A 23,113-nucleotide genomic window follows, 5' to 3' on the forward strand; every position below is an offset into this window, starting at 1 on the left:
CAGGCCAAGAGAATTTTTCCTCTACTTAGGAAAAAAGATACTGTTTAAAATGTTGCATTCTAGATTATGCATACTTCCTAATAATCAAAAACATAAATCAACTAACAGGTGAATTCTGTTCAAAATACAGAACTTCCTAAAAACACATCTGGGAGACAATCTCTCTCTGCCCCACTCAGCCAGTCGCCTGTGGTACTGCATGTTTTCATGCACATTGCGAATGCCCCACTGCAAGTCACACTGAGCTATTATTGCTCCTCTTTAACCAAGAGTCAGAATGTCTTTATTCATCTGGGGGAAAAAAGTATAAACTGCCTCCAGACCTATGTTTTCTACTTCTTTTTCAATTCAAGGTATACTTTTAAATTTCAACACCAGCTGGTATACTTTTTAAGGAATGGGTACAGGTTGAGGGGTGAAAAAATGCCACCATAGGTAAAAGTAGACGAAAAACTGTTGTTCTAACAACACAACACTAATAGTGGAGAATAGAGAGTTTCAAAAGAATGTTTTAATATATCAGTAAATAAGAAAATAAGAGGCAAAAAGGCACTGTGCTCTTTGGCAGCTGGAGAAAGGAACCATAGCAGGTGATCTAACTAAGCAAAAGAAAACTAACCAAATAGAATTTGGCCTAATAGGAAATTAATTACTGACCCTGTTGGTCAATAGAGGGTTAAATTTTTTTCATCAAAAATTAATATTCTCAACTACTACCATCAACTCCTAAGGTACTTTAAAGCATTTCCATTTAAGTTCAGGTTTTAAATGGTTGTTTGGTTTTTTTTTTTGCGGTACGCGGGCCTCTCACTGTTGTGGCCTCTCCCGTTGCGGAGCACAGACTCCGGACACGCAGGCTCAGTGGCCATGGCTCACGGGCTCAGCCGCTCCGCAGCATGTGGGATCTTCCCGGACTGGGGCATGAACCCGTGTGCCCTGCATCAGCAGGCGGACTCTCAACCACTGCGCCACCAGGGAAGCCCTAAATGGTTTTTTACATTTCTAATTCAGCTTCAGCCAACTATTCCTGTATTTCTAGGGTTTTCATCCTATATATTTTTTTCTCCTTATTTTCAGAGTATTTTTCCAACTCTTCTATGTTTGAGATAGGGAAAAACCAGTACATAAAATGTATGTAAATATAATGTGAATGGTCAATAACTGAAATGAGGATAAGCTTGAACAACCTAAAGAGCTATAAAATCATAAAATCACCAAGTTTCCAAAACTAGAAAACTTGATTTGGTAATATTCACTTTAACCAAACTGTTCTGTTGAAAAATTTCCTTTAACACAAATTTTGGCATGAAGGTCATATCTGTATAGTAATCAATAACCTTCACAAGGTATTTTAATTCAGATTTAATATATGGTGGCTGATAGACAAGGCCTCAAAAAATTTAATGTAGGAAGTTGAAAAAATAAACCAGGGACACAGACTGATCAAGGATGGGGGAAGAGCAGAGATCTTATTTTTTCTACTAATGGTAAGAAATCCTGGGACTTAACTAATCCTGTTGCCCAACTCTAAGCAAAGGCTGCAGACTATTAGCCCCGTGAGGCCTCCAACACCAACTGGGGTGCAGCCTGTGCCACCTAAAAACTACTCCAAAGTATCATTCAGATGTCTGTGCTGCTCACCATTGCCATTACTGGCAACTGTCCAAAATAAAGTTCCTCCTGATTTTTTTCTCTGTGTTTCTTTTGTTCACACCATACCATCCTCAGGCTGTTCTCCTCCCTCCCAATCCTCTTCATTGAGGCCTGCAGAATTCCCATTATAAAAAATAAAAAAAAAATTCACCCTTCTTTCCTGTGTGCACACGCGTGGGCACGCACACACACACATTTTAGCTCTTCACAGAATGCTGTCTTCATCTCTCTAGCTTAATTAAATCTTAGTCCTCCTGAAGGACAACACTTCTGAAACACTTTTTCCAAAGTTGACGAAGCTCATTTTTCCACACTCCACTATTTGAGCAGAAAAGGCTACAGTCTTTCAGCTCCCCACTACCACTTCCAACATCATCACTCCCATGAAGAAGAAAATGCTTCCTCGTTTGAGGTTCATGACTTCTGGCTAGTTTATTCTTGTCCCAGCCATCTACTAAATTTCTGGTCATCTCTCACATGAAACTCAGTTTCCTGGTTTGAAAGCCTTCTCCACTCTAAGCACCACCATCATCAATGTCCATGTAGATGACCTATGTAAACCCAAGAACTGAGAGGTATGAGCTCCATTCTACTTCAACTCCCCTAGCCTTAGCCATAATTTCTGCTCCAGCTCTGAAATCATGAATTCTAATCTCTTACTCCATGATCAAAATCTCTAATCCTTTCAGATTCACTCCCTTTTCTTCATCTGTTCTCCAATTATATCAAGAACGTGGACAGCCTCTCCTAACCAACCCCCTTCTGGATACCTTTGCTTGCTGCAATTCTGAAGCTATTCCATCACCCACCCACTTTTTAAACAACATCCTGAATTGTTTAAAGTCCTTTTGTCCTTCTACCCTACTTACAAAACTCCGATTCTTGGATGAGTTAGTTTCTAAACTTGGATGCTAAGTATAAAATCATCAAAACAGGGCTTCCCTGGTGGTGCAGTGGTTGAGAGTCCGCCTGCCGATGCAGGGGACACGGGTTCGTGCCCCGGCCCAGGAAGATCCCACATGCCATGGAGCGGCTGGGCCCATGAGCCATGGCCACTGAGCCTGCGCATCTGGAGCCTGTGCTCCACAACAGGAGAGGCCACAACAGTGAGAGGCCCGTGTACCGCAAAAAAAAAAAAAAAAAAAAAAAAAAACCATCAAAACAGCTCAGTGCTACTACAAATTCATGGTCTCCAACTTAGTTGGTCACTAGCACTTGCCATCAATCCTATTCAACGTTCTAGTCTGTGCTCTCTCCCATTCTCCTCAGTGGAGATTTCAAATGATCACCTCTTCCTTGAACCCTACACTTAATTTCTCTCTTACTCAGTAGTCAACTTGAATCTTTTTCAGAGAAAATTGAGACCTTCAGACCAAATGTCACTTTTCTGTCCCTCTCCATCCACATCTATGCCAGTATCCACTTTACATTTCTTCCTATCAAGGAAGAGGTATTCCATCCATCCAATACTAAACATTCTACTGTGCTCTGAATCCCACTATCCCAACCTCTTCACTTCAGTTCACCCTTCCCAACCACCCATGCCCCTATTCTGTTTCTTCTGCCTCTGACTCTCCATTGGTTCTTCCCTTTGAGCAGATAAACATACAGCCAGCCCTCCACAACCACAGGCCTGCCTGTGCAGATTCAACCAACCTCGGATAGAAAATATTTTAAAAATAAAGTTCCAAAAAGCAAAACTTGCATTTGCCTCTCTGGCAACTATTCACACGGCATTTACATTGTATTAGGTATTACAAGTAATTTAGAGATGATTTAAAGTAAATGTGAGGATATAGGTAGGTTATATGCAAATACTAAAACATTTTACATAAAGGACTTGAGCATCCACAGATTTTGGAATGGGGAGGGGTATCCTGGAACCAAATCCCCACAGATACCGAGGGGAGACTGTACTAAAGTCTCTATGATCTTAAAAACAACCCCAACAAGTAATTCTCCCTTACTTCTCATCCCTGTTTTTACCATATATATCCCTTATTTTACAACTAAGCTTCTTGAAAGAGTAATCTACAGGGTAAAGCTTCATTTTATCACTTTTTTGTCTACTTTCCTCAATCCACATTTATCTGGCTTCTGCTCTATTCCTTCACCTGATATCTCTCTCCTCTCTTGGGTCCTTGAACTCACTCACCTGGTTTTTCTCTTAATTCTCTGGTCATACCTGATCAACCTATTTCATGAACTTCTAGTCCTTTTTCTGGTCCTAGGACAGTGTGACCTAGGATTCTGTCCTTGGCCCTCATATCACACTCCTCTCATTCATAACTATGGCTTCAACTAAAATCTATATTTTGTGGACTCCCAAATATATTATTCAGTCCAGACCCTGCCCCTAACTAAACTCCAAATCCTTATTAAACTATCAAATATCTTCATTTGGATGTTCCATAAGTGTCTTAAACTTAATATGTCTAAAACTTAATGTCCTCTAAACTATCACCAATATAGCTACTCATCTGGAAATTATCCTAGAAGTCTTTTTCTTCCTCGCCCTAACATGGTCAATAGGTCCTAAATAATTCTCTGATCTGGTTTTGTCCCTTTGGTCCTGGGACACTGAATAAGGACTTTTTTTTTTTTTCTCTAAAATTACTAAAATCTTTTCAATTTTGCCCATGCTTCACAATAACTCAGAATACTTTTTAAAATTCAAATCTCAACATCCTCCTGTTTCAAGACAGGCTTCATCATATAAAATCCAAATTGTGTCTCTTAACATACCATATGAGATCCCTTGTAATCTGACCCTTCCCTACATTTCCAACCCTCATCTTTTGCCACTAACTCACATTCCGGACACATCCTATACCTCAGATAGTTAATCTTCATTTTTAAAGTTACATCACTTTAAAAAAATCTCTGTACTTTGCACGCCCTATTATTTGGGGGTACACTAGTCCCATCTTTTGCCTAACTTCTCCTTGTCCTTAAACCTCATTTCAGTGTTCCAATTCTTGAAAATGTTTCCTGTTCCCAGGCTAGGTTAATGGTGCCCCCTCCTTGTGGTCCCATAGTAAAGCATTTGATGCACACCTACATCATGGCACTTATCAATTGTACTGTAAGTATCTTGTCTCCCCCTCAAGCTTATGAGCTCCTTGAAGGCGAGGGAGCTGTCTTTCATCTCTACATACCTAGTGATTTGAACATGTATACTAATGTCTACTGAATTAATGATACATTAGTTACAGTTTCTAAATTACTTATAACACTAATTTATGTAGCAATGACAATATATTTATAGTGCTTTACTTACAGTTTACAAACTGCTTTCACGTACATAACGCTATGATTCTCAGAGACATCCTGTGAGTTCAGTAGGGCAAGTTTTATCTCAATTGCACAAATAGGATAACACGTTCAGATAAGTTAATGGCTCTCTCAAGGTGTTTCAACTAGTAAGGGGTAGAGCCATGATTGAAGCTGAGTTCTTCAGAATGCTACTCCAGTACTATCTGTCTTATACCAACACAATGACAATGCTCTTCTGACTAAAAGAGTCATCAAAACTCTCCTCTTCACCAAGAACAGTATAACCCCTTCAGATGCCACAGGTCGAAGCATGCTCTAAAGAAAGATTCAGCAGATCCTACAACACTGTCTTCAAAATTTCCAGGTATCCCTTGGATTCCTTTTAATTTGTGGTGGTTCTTTGAACACAATAGCCTTCCCTCAAAAACTGGTTCCCCTTCCTGGCTTATTTTTGTTATGGTATCATCATTCTCTGTTACTCTGACTTAAAATTTTGGTGTCATTGTTCTCTTTCTGGACTCTAAGTCCTACTGATTCTTCAAATTCTCTTTTTTTTTTTTTTTAACACCTCCATTGCTGCAATGTTAGTTCAAGTTCTTATTACTTTGTGTACGAGAAAACTCTAACTAAAATCTCTACTTTCCCTCCCCTTTTTTGTACAAAGCATAGGTAGATAAATCTACCTAAAAATTTGGGGTGGTTTCTTAAGGACTAAAGAATAAAGGGAACAAAAGCCTGAAACTTATTTTCAAAGTCTTTCTTAACCATTCCCAGTATCTTCCATGTCACTCCAATCTCTTCTGCTTTCAACTACCAATGCTCAAACAATCACTAAAGCAAAATTAGTCTGATTACTGTTTTCTCAAAAAGGTTTGCTCTTCCACCTGTTTCATCCCACACCCAGTCACTGATCCAATATATCTACTTTCTAATATTACTCAGAATTTGTGTCATATCTGGTTTTTCTCCTTCTCTTAATTCATACTGTGGTCATTCTGCACTTGGACTACTCCATTAATCTTCTGACATCCTGATTTAAGCCTCTCCCATTATAATATTTCATTCTACACAATATCACGTTAGCTTTCAAAAACCAAAATACTGGGTCATTCCTTTACTTTAAAACCTTCAATAATAATAATGGTGATGGCTACCATTAGTTGAGTACTTACCATGTGTCAGGCCAGGCACTGCGGTACAAATTTTACATGAATTGTCTCTATTAATCCTTCAAAAATCCCATATTATTAACTCTATTTTGCAGATGAGAAAATTGAGGGTTGGTGATATTAAGTATCTTGTCCTCAGTGAAAAGGTTAAAGTAGAACTAGGTTCAAACCCAGGCAGTCTGACTCCAGAGGCGTAATCATCCAGTGTTCTTAATCATCCAGAGGCGATACTGCTTAGCTTAAGTTTCAGATCCTCAACTTGGTGTACAAAAAATCCTTTCCAACTTCATCTCCTGCTTGCCAAGAACTTTACACAATACTGTCACACATTTCATGCTTTTTTCAAACTCAATGCCTTTCTGCTACTGTTTTCTCTACCAGAAAATATTTTCTCTACCCCAGCCCTACCTTATATCTGAAGAAATTCTACTCATCCTTTAAGGCTCCGCTCAAAACATAATCCTTTCAGTAAAGTTTCCCTCCAATTAAGACAGTTAATTCCTTTTTTACAGCTCCAACAGCACTTTGTACCTAATTCATTATATTATTTATTTGCAATAATGTCTCCCCCACCAGACTGTCTCCAAGAGAATCTATCTTACTTATTTCAATTCTGTATCCCTAATGCCTAGTATTATGTCTGGTACAAAGCACATACTCGATAAATGTTGCACAAATAAATGGTCCCAATCTTTTGCTTATTTGAATCTTACCCATTCTTCAAGACCTCTTTCCTCCTATACAAACCCTTGCTACACCACTCTAGTCCAGAATCATCACTACCTCCTCTGAACTCAGCTTGCTGGGTCTGCCACTTATCTGGCAATTATTAATCACACCCAGCCTTATGACATAAATGATTAACTTTTTATGAGTACTTATTTCCCCAAGGACCAAGACTGTAGTTTATCTTTCACACTTCTGTTGTTTCCCTACAGTTTTTAGCTATACAGCAGGCATTAAATAAATATTTGCTATTTGATTACTCTGAATTTCCAAAATAAATTTTACATACAAGGATGCCAATTAGCTTTAGCTTATTTCATCTCTGTGTATAAACATTTTTATAATGAAATGAAGTCATATGATTGGCACTAAAACACACCTCATCTAATAAATCAAAATTCTTTCACCAAACTTTTCCTTATAACTCTTGCCAATTCATTCAATAGCTCCGAACCTAAAGCTTTTGCCTCACTACTGAACAGCTGTATTTCCTCCTTGGCATTTTCCTTCTAAGATGACCTGTTGCCAGTGTTCTCTTTCCTTCTCACGCTCTCTCTCTCTCTCTCTCTCTCTCTCACACACACACACACACACACACACACAATATTCTCTGTTCCTTTGCTTTCTATAGGACACATGGTACTAAAGATTTATTTTAGTATGCTGAACAGTTTAATGAAGGTGGAAAGAAAAAGAAAAATCATTTTCAAGAGTTATCTTTTTTAGATAGGTAAGTCCACAAAATAGCTTTTGTAAACAAAAATTAAAATTCAAGTTGCTTTAAAATATAATGAAATAGAACTAGTAAAAAACACTGAAGTAGCTATGTGACCCCGAGACCTATGTGGGTCATCTAAAAATCTGTAATGAAAATAGGCAATCCTAATAAAGCTAAGGTACTGGAAAACATGTTAGCCTCAGATTTATAAGCAGGGCAGCTGGCAAGAGAACCTAAATGAATCATAAGGCTGCCCATCAGATATATAATAGCTAAAAAACTTACAACACACACTCTTTAGCATTTTGGTTCAATCTGAAAGTCTGATAATTTAAGAGATAAGGATAATATAACCTATGAAATAAAGAAAACATGTTGAATGCAAAAGAGAGTCACATTGTGGGTGCTAAAATGAACATATACACAATATAGACAATGCATTCTAAGTGATAAAGGTGAATTTTTGTATCAGGAGTAATAGGTTTAATAATCTCAAGGGATAATCTAGTTTTACAAATCTGGGACCTGATCTATACGGCAATAAGTACATTTTAAAAGTATCTGGAAAGAAAAGGAAGTACCTGAACAATTCAGGTCAAGCAAATTTCCGGGCGAGGAGGGAGAGCAATATACATAAATTCAGGGTTTTATGCTTAAATTACACACACCAATTTTGCTGATGTGTCAATAAGGCATTCACACCAATACAATCAGCTGTTTTTCCTAGTTTGTTTCTATTTTCTTATTTTCAACTTCGTATCTTAGCTAAAGATAGAAAAATGCTTAACAGAAAATTGTCAAGAGGGCATACTATCTCACCTAAACCACTTGGGCTACACTAACTTTCAAACAGCATTTGACCAGAGCCAGCAGCTGGAGCAGGCTCAGAACTGAACTGCTTTAACTAACCAGGAAACCTAATCACCCATAATCAGGGATATGGAATTACCAATAATAATTTCAGTGAATAGATAATTTATACATGAATCACCTATAGTATCCCACGATCTCAAACTTCACATGATGTGAATTTCAGGCATTTGATATTAAATACAGAAAGACCTATTTCCCCTTCAAAACCTATGTGACCATAAAATATAGGCCTCCTGACTAGAAGTGTAAGAGTATAAAATATAGAGACAACAAGGAAAAGTTTCAGGGAGTAAAAAGACTACTTGTATTCAACGTCAACGATGGTCTCCATAACATTACTACTATGAAATGGTACTGATGCAAAACTAGCACATACTGGACTTAAAAGAAATCTGGATTTTTAACAAGTTAAACCTAAGTTGAACTAGCACTGTGGTCATATATCTTCAGGAAACTGGTGTTCTTTGTCATCAAATGCAACATTAGAGTACAATTATTGACTGAGAAAGACAAGAAAAGCTTGAAGATGAAATCTAAAAGGAGATTTGTATACGAAAGGTAAGTTTCCCAGTAACTTCCAAGGAAGCCAGAGACTCCATGAGCAGCACAAACCAGTCTGTTGCACACTATATCTAAAGCATGTGATCCATATCAGTCATTCCAACTAGCTAACAAATTCCATGAAGAAATGAAAATTGTCTTGAAGAATATACTACAAAGCACATGAGATCTTATATGCATGAGCTCTACGAAACTATAATTTTCTTACCAACAAACTCCTATTTACCTAAATCAAATGACTTTTATTTCATACCAATAAACTGCAACCATGACTGTGTCTTGCATTCAAAACTCACCCCTAAGGAATATGCCTTATGTCTGGAATCTTATTTTTACTGTATTAAAGCAGTACAAGGGAAATATTACCACATGTTTGACAAGAAACAAGAAGATTCACAAGCATAAGGAGAGCATAAACTCACTGTTCAGCAATGTGACTGGTTGTCCCATCTAACAGTAGGGTGAAAAGTACCCAGGGAAATTAACAGACAGCACAAGTATACTGTCAGCAAATTAACAGGCAGCCCATGTCTCCTATTCCCACCCCCAAAGAACTTCAGGATTTCACAATAGGATGAATGCCTGAACTACCAATCATTTTTCTTTCTCTTTTTTAAAAGATTTCTCAGGACAAGGAGTCCATAAACTCTTTTTTAAGTTCATTCCAATAACTGGCCTGAACAGATATACTATTTTTTTAAATTATCTACATAGCCTAGATACAAATTAGTGTTATTATTATTAAAGGAGACTCGAATTGACAAATTAAAATTAAAAAAACACAAAGGAAAAAGTTTTTCTTGTTTTTAAATATTTTAATGGAAACATGTCTTGTCAGATTTCCAAAACTGGGCTAACAGTGTTTACATTGTGCCAGTATACTTAAGAAGCTGAATGAAATAAGTAAAACAAAAGAAGTATCTATCTTTCAAAAATAAATGTGATACAATAAGGAAACCTTTATTCTAAAATGATTTCAATTTATTGACCAAGCTACAGGATAAAGAAAAATCATTTCAAATTATGTTTTTCATCTCCGCAGCAGTGCTTGAAGTTGATGGGCTCTCCCAGAGAGCGTGGAAATCTTAAGCAACTCTCAATTAGCCCACAATTTCTCTATTTTAAATTAATCTGCTGACCTGTGGTCGTTAAACAACCATAAATTCTGCACCAGCTGAGAAATATTTAATGTTTTCTTCTAGGGGGAGTGTGTGGGTGTCTGTCTGCAAAGGAGGGCTAACCCCTCTTGGCCTTTGACCAAAAAGTGTTGACGGTTTTCTACGTAAATGCTTCTTCCTATCCCTGAAGCTTTTTTCTCTTTTATGCTGTCTTTTTTCCATCTATTCTGCACTTAAAGCCGGGGCCCCCAAATTCTGGTTCGTCCCTTCACCCTTGTCCGATCCCATACAGTTCCCCCAATTTCCGCGCGGGGTGACACCTGAGGGCCGAAGGCGAACCCCTGCGGCTGGCGCTAACTAGGCGCGAATAGGGCAGACGGCTGTCATTGGGGAGCAGACGTGGGCCAAAGTCGAGGTGATTTCTGACTGCTCATCGCCCGGCCCCGCGTGGCTGAAGGTCTCCGAGCCCCTCGGTCCGCCCAGGCAAGCCAGGCGTGCAGCTGTCGCGGTGCAGGAAGCTAATCGCGGCCTTTGGGCCGCTTTTGACAGACCGGGCAGGAAAAGAAAGGGGCTTTGCGACTAGTAGCCTCACCCCTTCGGCTAGGAGACCCCCAGGGCGAAACCCCCACCACGGCCAGAAGGCAAGCGAGAGACCGCGGAGCCGCCGCCACCGACTCAGCCCAGCCCAGCAGGGGCCCGCCCAGGGGCCACTCCCCAAGGGAGGCAGCCAGTCATTCGCCCGCCCTTCCGGGCCCGCTCCGGAGGGGACGGTCTCCCGCCCGCCCTCACACAGCTACCTCCTCAGGCCAGGCCCTCAGGGTTTCGTCCACCTCTCACCTTTGACGACTCGGTCAGCCCCGGGAGGGGGCGGCGGGGGCGGGGGTGGGGGCGGTGCAGCCCGGGCCGGCTCCTGGGCGGCCATGCTGGGCCCGGGGCTCGGCTAGGCGCTGGGCCGGGCGGGGTTGGGGGCGGGGGCGGCGGCTACCAGAGCCAAGCGGCGGCGCCGCCGGGGAACATGGCGGACCCTCTTTCCCTACGGAGGGGCTAAGACCGGCATGCACCGCGCGTGCGGGGGCGGGGGCGGAGCAGGCTCTAGGGACTTGGGCAAAATTACTGAGGCTAGGAGAGAAACGGAACGAGCCAAGGGATCAGGTGAAAATTCTGGGCAGGCAGAAACAAAAGAGTGAGAAGAGATGGCTGTCTGCATCCAGTTGCTGCGGTGAATGAGTGCTAGGGAAAACGACACCGGCTTTTATGGAGCTCCCAGTAAGATGGGGTGGCGATCAAACCTAAGAATCTCCTACTAATAGAGAAAAAATATATAACAATTTGACTACCGAATCCGGGTACTTTGGTTGGTAACTGAAAGGAGAAATAGAGGAAGCGTTCTAGATTCTAGAGCAAAGCAACAGTTCAGAATGGAGTCTGAGAGAGAATCTGACTGACCCTTGTGTTTAGAGCCTGGAACTGTCAAGAGTCTGGAGGCACAGAGTAACAATGCAGGTAGAGCAGACTAGGCTCCAAGGGTTAAGAATCAAAACACGTAAGAGGAAAGAAAGGGATGACACCAAGAGATGTTCAAAGAGTACAGAATTCACCTGAAAAGGACACAGCCTCCCTCTTGATTCATTCAGAAAACAGAGATTCCGAAGGCAGAGGAGTAAGTAGGGAATTGGAAATTAGTTCCTCATAAGAAATACCTCACAGGATATTTCTCTGCATATACAGAAATGTGGGCCCAGGTTTTCTATGGAAACTTTATAGAGACGGACATTCATGGGGAACGGAGTAGTGGGACAAGAACTGACTGTTCGGGACTTCCCTGCTGGCACAATGGTTAAGAATCTGCCTGCTAATGCAGGGGACACGGGTTCGAGCCCTGGTCCGGGAAGATCCCACGTGCTGTGGAGCAATTAAGCCTGTGCGCCACAACTACTGAGCCTGTGCTCTAGAGCCTGCGTGCCGCAACTACTGAGCCCGAGAGCCACAACTACTGAAGCCCACGCACCTAGAGCCTGTGCTCCGCAACAAGAGAAGCCACCGCAATGAGAAGCCCGTGCACCACAACGAAGAGTAGCCCCCGCTCGCCACAACTAGAGTAAGCCCACGCGCAGCAAAGAAGACCCAGTGCAGCCAAAAATAAATGAATTTAAAAAAAAAAGAACTAACTGTTCAATCAATAATTATTAGAAGTGTGTATGACACCAGGAAAGGTACTGGATCATGAACAGAGACCAGCATATCCACTAAGATCTATATATCTTGATGGCATAGGATCCAAGTAGCATAGGGTGAGAAATGCCTGCCCATCCTCCTGCTCAATACTACATGTGCTCAGAATCTGTTCATAATAGATGGAGATAATTAGATAAGCAGTTGTTCAAAGGTCTCAAAGAGCACCTTTCTACCTCTTCATTTCGTCAATCTCAGTGATCGTGAGAGCTGGGGTAAAACAGAAGAGAAATGCCCAATGGGTATTCTTTGCAAAGGGAACTCACAAAATATTTTTTAGAGGGAGGTGAATTTGAGAGTGAGGCAGGGGTGAAAATGGATCTTTCTGGCATGGAAGTGCAATAATTCCACAGGGGAAGGGGAGGGGGAGCCATGGGAAGAGAGCAAGGAAAGGATACGAGGCGCATCACAAACTTGTAGAGGGAGGGCACCAAGAGTACCTAGATCAGGAGTGAGTTTGTAAGAGGAGTTTGAATCCCCAGAAAATCTCCCTAAGGAGGGAAGGAGAAAGTGTGTAATGTGTTGAGTGCCTCTTGGCAGGAAAGGGATAGAAAATATACTAGTGGCAATAATAACAAGGAAAGTCACTCCATATTAGGACCCATTGACTCCTACCTTGAATATATACCCTTCAACTATCCTTCAATTCCTCTTTGGCTGCTCACTTTCACTCAGTCAAAAGCCATATACAGAGCCCCAGGCCACTGGGAATTGGTATTTCTTGCTTCTCCAGGCTTCCCCACCCCAATACAAAAGAGCAAGAGCATACAAAAGGGATTAAATAGACAATTAAGTGACAAGGAATTAAATAGAACTATCTTATAGATTTATTAATGAAAAATACTTTACAAAAACAGTATGTTTGGCCCTAAAATAGTTCAGCTGACTCTCAGGGTTTACAACAGCGACTGAGCGAGTGGCAGTAATGGCTCTGCTGCTGAGGACAGGAGGGTATGTTAGTGTGCCTGACTCCATCTGTTCAGAAGAGCAATTGTTATGTTGGCAGCCTCGCATTCTAGGCCAAAGGTTTGAGGGCAGAGGGACAATCTGGGCAGGTGGGTTAGCCTGAATGTTGTGGTCAAGACCAAGACTACAGGGCTACATGTCCCTCCAAGGATGGGGGATTGGGAAGACAGAAGGTCAGGTAATAGGGACAGGTGGATAAAACAAAGAAGTTGGTAATATAATAAGGAACAGAATACGAGGGCTCAGGTGGAGGTGGGGGCATAGAGTATTCAGGAATAAAATGGTGACCCTAAGATCCTAAGGAATGGCTAGTGTCCAGAGTAATATGGATTCATCTTTAAGGTGGGTCAAATAAAACCCTAAACAGCAGCTGCTTCCTTTTGCTAGGTAAATGGAAATTGGAATTTCAAATATTCCCTCTCAAAGAGCTGGGTCTCTTTAGCGGTTCCTGGCACCCCCAGGAGAAGGTGCCAACTCTATGCTGAGATGATACTAGCACAGCCCCAGCAGGGATGCAGGGTACCAACTCTGCAGAGAAAGCTGTGGCTCCAGGAGAGGAAAGGGGTGACCTTTACCACCTGCTGTGCTGCATGGCTCTAGCCCTGATCTGCTCTCTTCCAGGGGCATCTGCTAGAACAAACAGAAACTCCTCTCTCCCTGTCCTCCTGTGCCCAGATTGCAGGGTATAACTGCTTTGCCTCCAGTCATCATCTGGGGGCATATCTACTCTTCGAGGACCAGGGGCTCGAAACCCTGGAACAGGACCTGAATTCCAAGCTGACCTCAGGGGTACACGAAGACTGCTTGACGGTAGGGATACAGGGTAAACAATGGGAGGGTGCGAGGGTGAATGGAAAAGATCCTCCCAGGACTGAGCATGAGGAACCTGAAGGCCCTGGTGTCTCTCTGGTACTGTGGCAGTGTGAGTTAGCTGAGGCTTGCACCCTGGAGTAGTCAGGAATCTGGCGCCAATATGCTGGTTGGTCTCTGACCATGCTCCCCAGGAGGCATCTGTTCTGGTTCGATGGGGGAGACTCCGGTAGTTCAAAGTCCTTCCTGTGTGCTTGACCGCTTCGGAAGTTTCACCCCTGTCACACATAGCCAGAAACTGCTGGACACTCCTCGAAGTTCCTGGGAAGAGAAAAGAAACCCAACGATTGAACATCTTCAGTAAAACCATTCTCCTTTCCAGAGGACCATTTCTGGCTGTTCCTTCCAACTCCCCACCTCTCCAAGAACATGCACATAAGGGAAAGAAGGAACCTAGTTTTGCTTTTAATTTCATTTTTTAAAATTCTTAATAAACATTAAAATCAAGTCTCTTACCTCCAACCTGTGCAAATGAAACAGTCTCCTGGATGTTGCCATACTTCTGTCTCACTGCACTATAATCCTTCCTCCAAAAGACACACACACACACACACACACACACACACACACACAGTCACACACAAATGGCTCTCTAATATTGCAAATGTATGTTCTCACTGTGACAACTTTACTCCTTAAGAGCCACCACTCCAAAACATCACTGTTTTTCTGAACATGGTACCTTCACTGAAGTTAAGCTGTGTCTGCTTACATTCTTGCTCATTCTCCAAGATCTCTGCTTTTGTTTGCACCACTCCCACATACATAATGTGAAATGCCTTTTCTATACATTGATTCCCCTTTACTTAAACAAAATAACTAATTTTCAAAAAATCACTTCTAAACAATATTTTTCATTCTTTATTTTAAAATTCCATCAACACCTGTACTATACTTACACAAAGGTATATCTGACTATTAAAACTCTGAGCTCTTTGAGAGCAGAGAGCTGCCTTCTTTCTCCCCTGTATTCACTGTAGCATTTGGTGCAGAACAAGTTGCAATAAATGCTGCCTGACTAATCAGATACCCCTAATAAATATCAAAGGAGGCTGGCTACCTGGCTGTTCCACTGAGTAATATGAAGTCTATTTATCCAGAAGGCCTGCGTATCCAAAGCTCCCTAAAATTTGGACACAAATATCAACAATACTACTCTATCTTCTGTTCTAAGAATGACAACCATCCCTTGCCCTGGGGATTTACATATCCACAGACAGGTTTCTCAACCTCGGCACTACTGATATTTTGGGCTGACAATTCTTTGTTTTGGGAGTGGGATGGGGTGTGCAAGGAAACTGCTTGTGCATTGCTGGATGTTTAGCAGCATCCCTGGCCCCTCTACCCACTATATGCCAGTAGCACCTCCCCTTTCCCATTGAGAATCACTGCATTAAACTGTAGGTTCAGCCCATAAGGAGGAAAAGGAACAAATCTAGCTGTGGAGGGTCAAAGCCAAAAGGATACTGTCCACCTTCCCCAGGATTGTCTGGGTCTCTATACATGGCATGGATATTCCAAGGGTCTTTCCAAGTCTCCCATTCACACCTCATCCTCCTAGATCAGGGGTCCCCAACCCCAGAGCCACGGTCTGCTATCTGTCCATGGACTGTTAGGAACCAGGCCACAGAGCAGGAGGTGAGCAGCAGGGGAGCAAGCGAAGCTTCATCGGTACTTACAGCCACTCCCCATCACTCGCATTACCGCTGGAGCTCTGCCTCCTGTCAGCATTATGGTGAGTTGTATAATTATTTCATTATATATTACAATGTAATAGTAATAGAAGTAAAATGCACAATAAATGTAATGTGCTTGAATCATCCCCAAACCATCCCCCCTGCCCCTCCCATCTGTGGAAAAATTGTCTTCCACGAAACTGGTCCCTGGTGCCAAAAAGGTTGGGGACCGCTGTCCTAGACCATCGCTCAACTGAGACTCGGGATAGAAGGAGAGGAAACTAGCTGATAGAGATGACACTTCCTGTTTTGGGGGATCTTAAAGACTGGGTATTAACTCCCCTTGGTCACTTAAAAGCATATCCTATCATGACTGAGGCAATTCATTTTCATGGGTGGTTAGATTCTGGGAGCTCTGGTCTAGACCATGTTGCCCAAGAAATGATTCAATCATAATTCATCTTTAAAGCAGTCATTCATATCCCTTTACAACCCCACCTGTGACCCCTCTTCCCCCACCCCCCAACAGGTGTACTGATTTTATTCTTCCAAGTCCCTGGAAATGTACCACATTCCAGCACATAATAGTAGATTGGGGGGAGAGTTACCTGGGGGTCTATGGGGCTCCCCTGCCACGCTGGGCATCAAGACATCTGGGGACAGGAACTGTGGTTGGGATGGGTAGAGTTGGGGACCAAGGAGAAACACAGGAGGGTCATGGATGACAGGGAGGGAAGAGGAGCTGGAACAACGGTGCCCGGTTTCCAAAGGCTTTTTCCTCACGTTTGATGAATCCTTATAATGAGACAAGACAAAAAAACATAGAGATGAGGATTAACACAGAGCAGGATATGGTTGGGTAAACAGTGAGGAAAGCAGGGGGAGATGGAAGGAACTAGAGTACAAGCATTCCTTAATCTAGAGAGGGACCCAATTTACTTGTCACTCCCCCTATCAGCCCCTCTAGGAAACATCCTGACCACTATGAACTGGAGACACCAAACTACAGATTCTCTTCCCTTAATCTATCTTCCTCATAACCCTCACCTTCCCAAACCTAACATCAAGGTCTTTAGCAAACTCCTTAATGCTAATAGTAGAATTAGAGAGATTGTGATAGAAATTTAAAAATAGAGAAGAGGGGAATTCCCTGGCGGTCCAGGACTATGCGCTTTCATTGCTAAGGGCACAGGTTCAATCCCTGGTCAGGGAACGAAGATCCCACAAGCTGCTCAGCATGGCCAAAAAAAAAAAAAGTAACAAAAGCCTCTAAAAACTACATATTTAAAAATTAAGAAATTAAAAATAGAGAAGAAATGAGAGAAATTCAGAAAGCCTGAGAGATTGAAAAAGAAAATTCTACACTCTCTCTAAATATTGGGAACTAATATATATCTCCCTAAATGTACAATCAAAAACTCTCTATTCCATCTTTCCCATTACTGCTACACTCTGCAGTCTCCACTTTGGTGCTGTCAAGTTTGTACCCGTTGATGCTTATGACCTGCTCTACGCTCCATTCAACATTCACTTCTGTGGCAAAATCTCTGAAATATCCCCTTTAACATATGAAACACTAATATGTCCAAAATTGAACCAACATTCTTCCAAACTCCTCCTCCTGGTACCGTATTTTCTTGTCACCTAGACTCAAATGTTGACACTGCCCTTGATTTTGCACTTTTCTTCCACAATTCCATTAGTTACCTATGCCATGTAATGTTATTTCTACCTATAGGTTTTTTTTTTTTTTTTTTTTTGCAGTACGCGGGCCTCTCACTGTTGTGGCCACTCCCATTGTGGAGCTCCGGACTCGCAGGCTCAGCGGCCATGGCTCACGGGCCCAGCCACTCAGCGGCATGTGGGATCTTCCCGGACGGGGGCATGAACCCGTGTCCCCTGCATCGGCAGGCGGACTCTCAACCACTGCGCCACCAGGGAAGCCCTCTACCTATAGGTTTTATATTTAAACTCAATTGGACCACTGCAGCAGCCTCCAATTTAGTCTTCCTATCTCCAGCCCACTACCTCCTTAGTGCGGCCTGCAAGTTGCTATGTGATATGGCAATGCTGATCTTTCTCACTTTATCTCCTACCATTCCTGTGCCTTATACACTCTAACCTTCTTAACGTTCCTCAAACACACCAAGCTCATTCCACCTCAGGGCCTTTACACTCTGCGTTTCTGTTACCGGGAATGTTCTTCCCGTGGCTTACACCTTCATGTCACTGAGGTCTCTGACCAAATGTTACTTTCTTAGAGCCGATTTCCCTTACTACTCTATCAAAAATAGCCCTGAGAATAACCACTATTACCTCTTTACTCCTTATCCTCTTCCTTTGCTTTATTCTTCTTTATCACACATTGTCTGGGGTTTACTTGTTTATTGTCTTTCTCTCCTAGTAGAATACATTTATTTTCACTCCAGTATCCCCAGCACCTTGAACAGCTCCTGGAACATTACAGGCACTTAATAAATAATATATTAAATAAAATAATCTATATGCCAGTATATCTTATTTCCTTTACTAGATTGTAAGATATTTTGTGTTGTTCCATCAGTGTGTGCTCATAGCACCTAACAACAGCATGGCACATGGTAGGCATTTACCATATAGCATAAGGACCAGGTGCTAGTCCTCTCGGCATGTGACACAGCCATAGAAGAAAGAGACACCACTCTTCACTGGTTTCCCTTCTATCTCTCTGATCTCTTTTACCAAGTCTCCTTTTGGGGTTCTTCAGAAGAACCACCTCAAATCTGATACTCTTCAGGGATATGTCCTGGTTCCTCGCCTCTTTTTGTAATACTCTTTTCCTCTTTTTAGTGGCTATGATTCTCTAATCTCAATTTCAAGTTTATATGTCTCACAACCAAAGGCCTACCAGATACCTATCTCCACTCAAGCTTAATATATCCAAAGTTGCAGATATCTCTCCCCCCAAATATATTCCTGCTTCTCCTCCCTCAAATATTATCATTATCAACCTACAATTCCTAGATATTATCCTTGATTCTCCTTTCTCCATATCCAGGCAAGTAGGTACCAAACACATTAATTTTTACTTCCTAATTGGCTCTCCAGTATGTCCACTTCTATCCTCCCGAACTCCTTATTGTGGTTCATGATATAACCCTTGTTTATAGTGTTTCCAGTCTCACTTGTCAATACTCTCCATCCTTCCCTCACCAGACTCTAATCATGCCATACCAATGAGCTTCTTTTAACTCAGTTAATGTCTGCTTCAGGTCCCTTTATCTGCTACATTCTTTTTACTTCCTGCAGGAAGACTTCCCTGATTCTTCAAGCCTGGTTTAGATGTCCCCTCTATTATGCTTCCATAGCATTAAATCCTATCATATTATATTACAATTGTTTATTTATCCATCTCCCCCAGTAGACTGTAAAGTCATGAGAGCAGGGACTGTTTCTAGCTCACTCACCACCATTTCCCCAGCATCTGGCACAATACCTAGAACATAAGCTCAAAAAGCATTTGTTTAAAAGAATGAATCGGGACTTCCCTGGCAGTCCAGTGGTTAAGACTTCGGCTTCCAATGCAGGGGTTGTGGGTTCGATCCCTGGCAGGGAGCTAAGATCCCACAGGCCTTGTGACCAAAAAACCAGAACATAAAACAGAAGCAATTTTGTAACAAATTCAATAAAGACTTTAAAAAAATGGTCCACATCAAAAAAAAAAAAAGAACAAATCAATGAATAAATGAATGATACAGAAGTCAGGACAAAGGAAGCCAACTCTCCTAGGAAAATAACAATTCGCCATTGAAGGTACATGAGAACAAATATTGGGAAGAAAAGGCCACCTTTTCCAAAAAGAATGGCCAACTGTTCAGAGCTCTTTAGAAACTTATGAGCAATAAACTAGAAAAAATGACTACCTCTAGGGAAAGAAGTTGGATCTGAAGAAGTGGTGGAAGAGACAGTTTTCTTTTTGTACATTTTTATATCACATATTTAAGACCTGTTTTTTAGTATTTATCAAACTGACCTGGTGAGCATGCTTCAATGTACTGGTGCTTTGTATCCTGACCCCTACTGAAATAAAAATTCAACTTGCTTTGGGCAAGTGTGTGAAATTCTCAAAAGGCACATTTTAGAAACCCAACCACTGAAACTATTTGAATTAGCTGATCTCTGCTGACTTGGGTGTCCCTGTCCCTTTCACATACAGATTACTGCATTAATGCCATATGAAAAGCCCCAAGGATGAGGATTTTAAATCATTTTCCTTCTCTTGCTAATGTACATGCTTCATTTCAGCTTGAAAGCACACTGGACCCTACTCAGTCATGTACTAGGATGGGGAAGAAAAGGCAAAAAAATACTCCAACCCATCTCTTATCTTCTTCCTTTGATTAGTACAGTGGGTTCTAACCCACTCAGCAGCCGTGGCTTCTCCAAGACTCCTCTTAAGGCTGCTAGTACTCTTCTCATCCTGGGGAAGCCTATAATACACCTTCCAGAACTGCTACAGAGAAGGGACATTCTTCTAGGCTCCAAGTAAATGTGTGTCAAGAAAATAATAACTATGTGTCCTCATTTTTGCTGAGTGCATATGGCTTTCCCCCAGATTACAACTTTCAGCTTCTCCTGCCCCTTCACCTGCAGTATATTTTTACCTAGCAAGAGAAAGAGGATGCTCTGAATAGATAGACCCTGATTCTACTTACAAAACTGTGGGAAGAGACTGGGACGTCCTCCCTCTCTGAGACAACAGTGCCACTGAGACTGCGTGAGATGCGCCGAAAGTTCTCTGCACCATACTGATCATCCTCCCCACACTCCCTGCTGGGGCCTCGGCCAGGTGCAGCCTTCAAACACACAGACACACACAGGCAGACACAGAACACCAGACATGTGGTTTTCCCACAGACCCTGTCCCGAGGGATATGGGAGAGAATAGAGTAAGACTCACTAGTAGATATCTGAATTAGACGTATTTAAAAGGTAGTGGCCATGTGGCAATCTCCTCTCACTCAAAAGAAGCCCAATCTGGGACGAAGTGAGAGAGTAGCATTGACATATGTACACTACCAAATGTAAAATAGATAGCTAGTGGGAAGCAGCCGCATAGCACAGGGAGATCAGCTCGGTGCTTTGTGACCACCTAGAGGGGTGGGATAGGGAGGGTGGGAGGGAGATGCAAGAGGGAGGGGATATGGGGATATAGGTATATGTATAGCTGACTCACTGTTATACAGCAGAAACTAACACAACATTGTAAAGCAATTATACTCCAATAAAGATGTTTTAAAAAAAAGAAAAAAAAAAAAGAAGCCCAATCATAGACCTTCTTCTCTTCCAACAGCCCCACATTACCATGCCGCTGCTTTACCACCAACCCTACCACTCATCTCTCTCCATAATTCTTTCCCAACACATCACCCCATGCCCAAAACTTTAGCACCTGAGGTGGCTACCTGAGAAGTAGACACTGTATTGGCTTCATGGAGACTGTGCTCTATTTCTGCTGTTGGGGTCTTTGAGAGATCAAGGCCAGGGGCTGAGCGCAACCTCCTCCCTACACCATCTGTAGAGCCTGAGGAGGAAAACATAAATACAAGTTGAAGCCATCTCTTCTCCTGGAGTCTAAACTCAGCCTGGCAGCACAAAACTCAGGAATTCTTGTTTCATTAAATTACAAATATGCATCTCTGAATCCACTGGAGGATGGGCTCCTGAAATGTAGAAACAGGAGTTTCAGAATATGGATAGCTTCCTATAAGACCATAAGGATCTCAGAACACAGGCCTTGAAGAACCTTGTTGAGAAAGGGCTCTGTGGACAGATAACTGAATAGTAAATATAATCAGCTTTGCTTCTGTCAGCCTTAGGCCCAAGACTTATAATACATACAGAGGAAATTATCTGATATAGTGATTCTCTAGAGTGTCTGTGATGACAAAGGAACTATTATCTCCAGTCTGGTTAGGAATTGAAAATTATCATAGTAATCACATATTAAACCGACTCATTTTACAAAGCAGGAAAATGAGCTCCAGGATGTGACAAGTAGTAAGTAGTTTAACCAGGATTAAAACTCAAGTCTCTGCACGTACACTTCCAGTTATATACTATGAGCAGGAGCTCTTCAGCAACATTTTGTATGTGCAGTGCTCTTTTACTTCCCCCATTAGCTTCTCTTTTTTCTTTTCCTGTACACGGGCCTCTCACTGTTGTGGCCTCTCCCATTGCGGAGCACAGGCTCCGGACATGCAGGTTCAGTGGCCATGGCTCACGGGCCTAGCCGCTCCGCGGCATGTGGGATCTTCCCGGACCGGGGCACGAACCCGTGTCCCCTGCATCGGCAGGCGGACTCCCAACCACTGCGCCAGCAGGGAAGCCCCAGCTTCTCTCTTTTCTTCACTTAAATTCTGAACAAATTCTAAATGTTTCTCTCTTCCTCAAAATCTTGCAAGACTATTAAGAGATGAGCTGTTCCAAACTGGATATGTGACTCCCAAGGCGCTCGCCCCAATACAACTAATTAAGCCTTCCATTCTGAAAATGCACACATCCTTGACCTACATTTGATATATATGTCTATTGCCAATTCATGTCTTGATTTGTTATTTTGATTCTGATATTGCTGATATACTAAGCTAGAAGGCCAGTTATTTTCAATATTTCCTTGTGCTTAAATGCAGTGGTTCCAATACTACCTCAGATTCATCTAGAACTTTTAAAAAATACAGCTTTGTGTACCTCTCTGCAGACCTACTGAATCAGAATCTTTCTGGCTGGAGCCTGGGAATATTTGTTTTTAAAAGGTTTCCACAAAAAGTGTGGGAGAATATCCTCAAACATTGTTGGAGGAAATGTGAAATGTTATAGTTTTCCTAAAAAGCAATCTAGAGATAACCATTAAGACTGAAAATATATTTATCCTCTTAACCAATAGTTCTACTTGTGGGAATAAGAAGCAAAACTATCTGTTTATTGCGGCCTTGTTTGTAGTGGCCAAGAACTAGAAATAAAGTAATGCCCATCTATAGCAGAATGGCTAAATACATTACAGTATCCTCAATATCAAATATTGTCCAGCCACTAAAAAGAATGAATTGAGTTAAACTAGATGACTTAGAGGAATTTTCATCAAGTATTGTTGAGTTAAAGGAAAAAAATCTGTAATATTATCCCCAAACAAAAAAACACTATATATGTAGGTCTATATAGGATTATATGAACAGAGAAATATGCACATTAGACTACTGTCTGAGAAGGTGATGGGGGATAAATGGGAGGGATTGA

The 23,113-nt window shown here is 41.9% G+C and overlaps 2 protein-coding genes and 1 long non-coding RNA gene across 16 annotated transcripts in view; 1 reads left to right on the forward strand and 2 right to left on the reverse strand.

Moving 5' to 3' along the window:
* Positions 1-11,997, reverse strand: part of PPP3CB (protein phosphatase 3 catalytic subunit beta) — a 48,803-nt gene extending 36,806 nt beyond the window's left edge. The window contains exon 1 of one of the 4 annotated variants that reach the window (XM_032607980.1): positions 10,932-11,997. In XM_032607980.1, the coding sequence (XP_032463871.1) occupies positions 10,932-11,016 (85 nt within the window). In that variant the 5' untranslated portion in view covers positions 11,017-11,997. The remainder of the gene's footprint in view (positions 1-10,931) is intronic. The other 3 variants (XM_032607978.1, XM_032607979.1, XM_032607981.1) reach the window with 3 other exon arrangements.
* Positions 3,655-19,925, forward strand: LOC116741449. Its single transcript, XR_004346160.1, has 4 exons — positions 3,655-10,944; positions 13,914-14,102; positions 15,724-15,897; positions 17,603-19,925. It is a non-coding gene; the product is annotated as an uncharacterized LOC116741449 (long non-coding RNA).
* The window catches only part of USP54 (ubiquitin specific peptidase 54), a 92,493-nt gene continuing 82,510 nt past the window's right edge, over positions 13,131-23,113 (reverse strand). For 7 of the 11 annotated variants that reach the window (XM_032607967.1, XM_032607970.1, XM_032607968.1 and 4 more), the window contains 4 exons: positions 21,283-21,401; positions 20,533-20,673; positions 16,447-16,633; positions 13,131-14,423 (listed from right to left, as the gene is read on the reverse strand). In XM_032607967.1, coding sequence (XP_032463858.1) covers positions 13,864-14,423; positions 16,447-16,633; positions 20,533-20,673; positions 21,283-21,401 — 1,007 coding nt within the window. In that variant the 3' untranslated portion in view covers positions 13,131-13,863. The remainder of the gene's footprint in view (positions 14,424-16,446; positions 16,634-20,532; positions 20,674-21,282; positions 21,402-23,113) is intronic. The other 4 variants (XM_032607972.1, XM_032607974.1, XM_032607971.1 and 1 more) reach the window with 2 other exon arrangements.

Source organism: Phocoena sinus, chromosome 16 (genome assembly GCF_008692025.1).
Source record: "Phocoena sinus isolate mPhoSin1 chromosome 16, mPhoSin1.pri, whole genome shotgun sequence".
NCBI lineage: Eukaryota > Metazoa > Chordata > Mammalia > Artiodactyla > Phocoenidae > Phocoena > Phocoena sinus.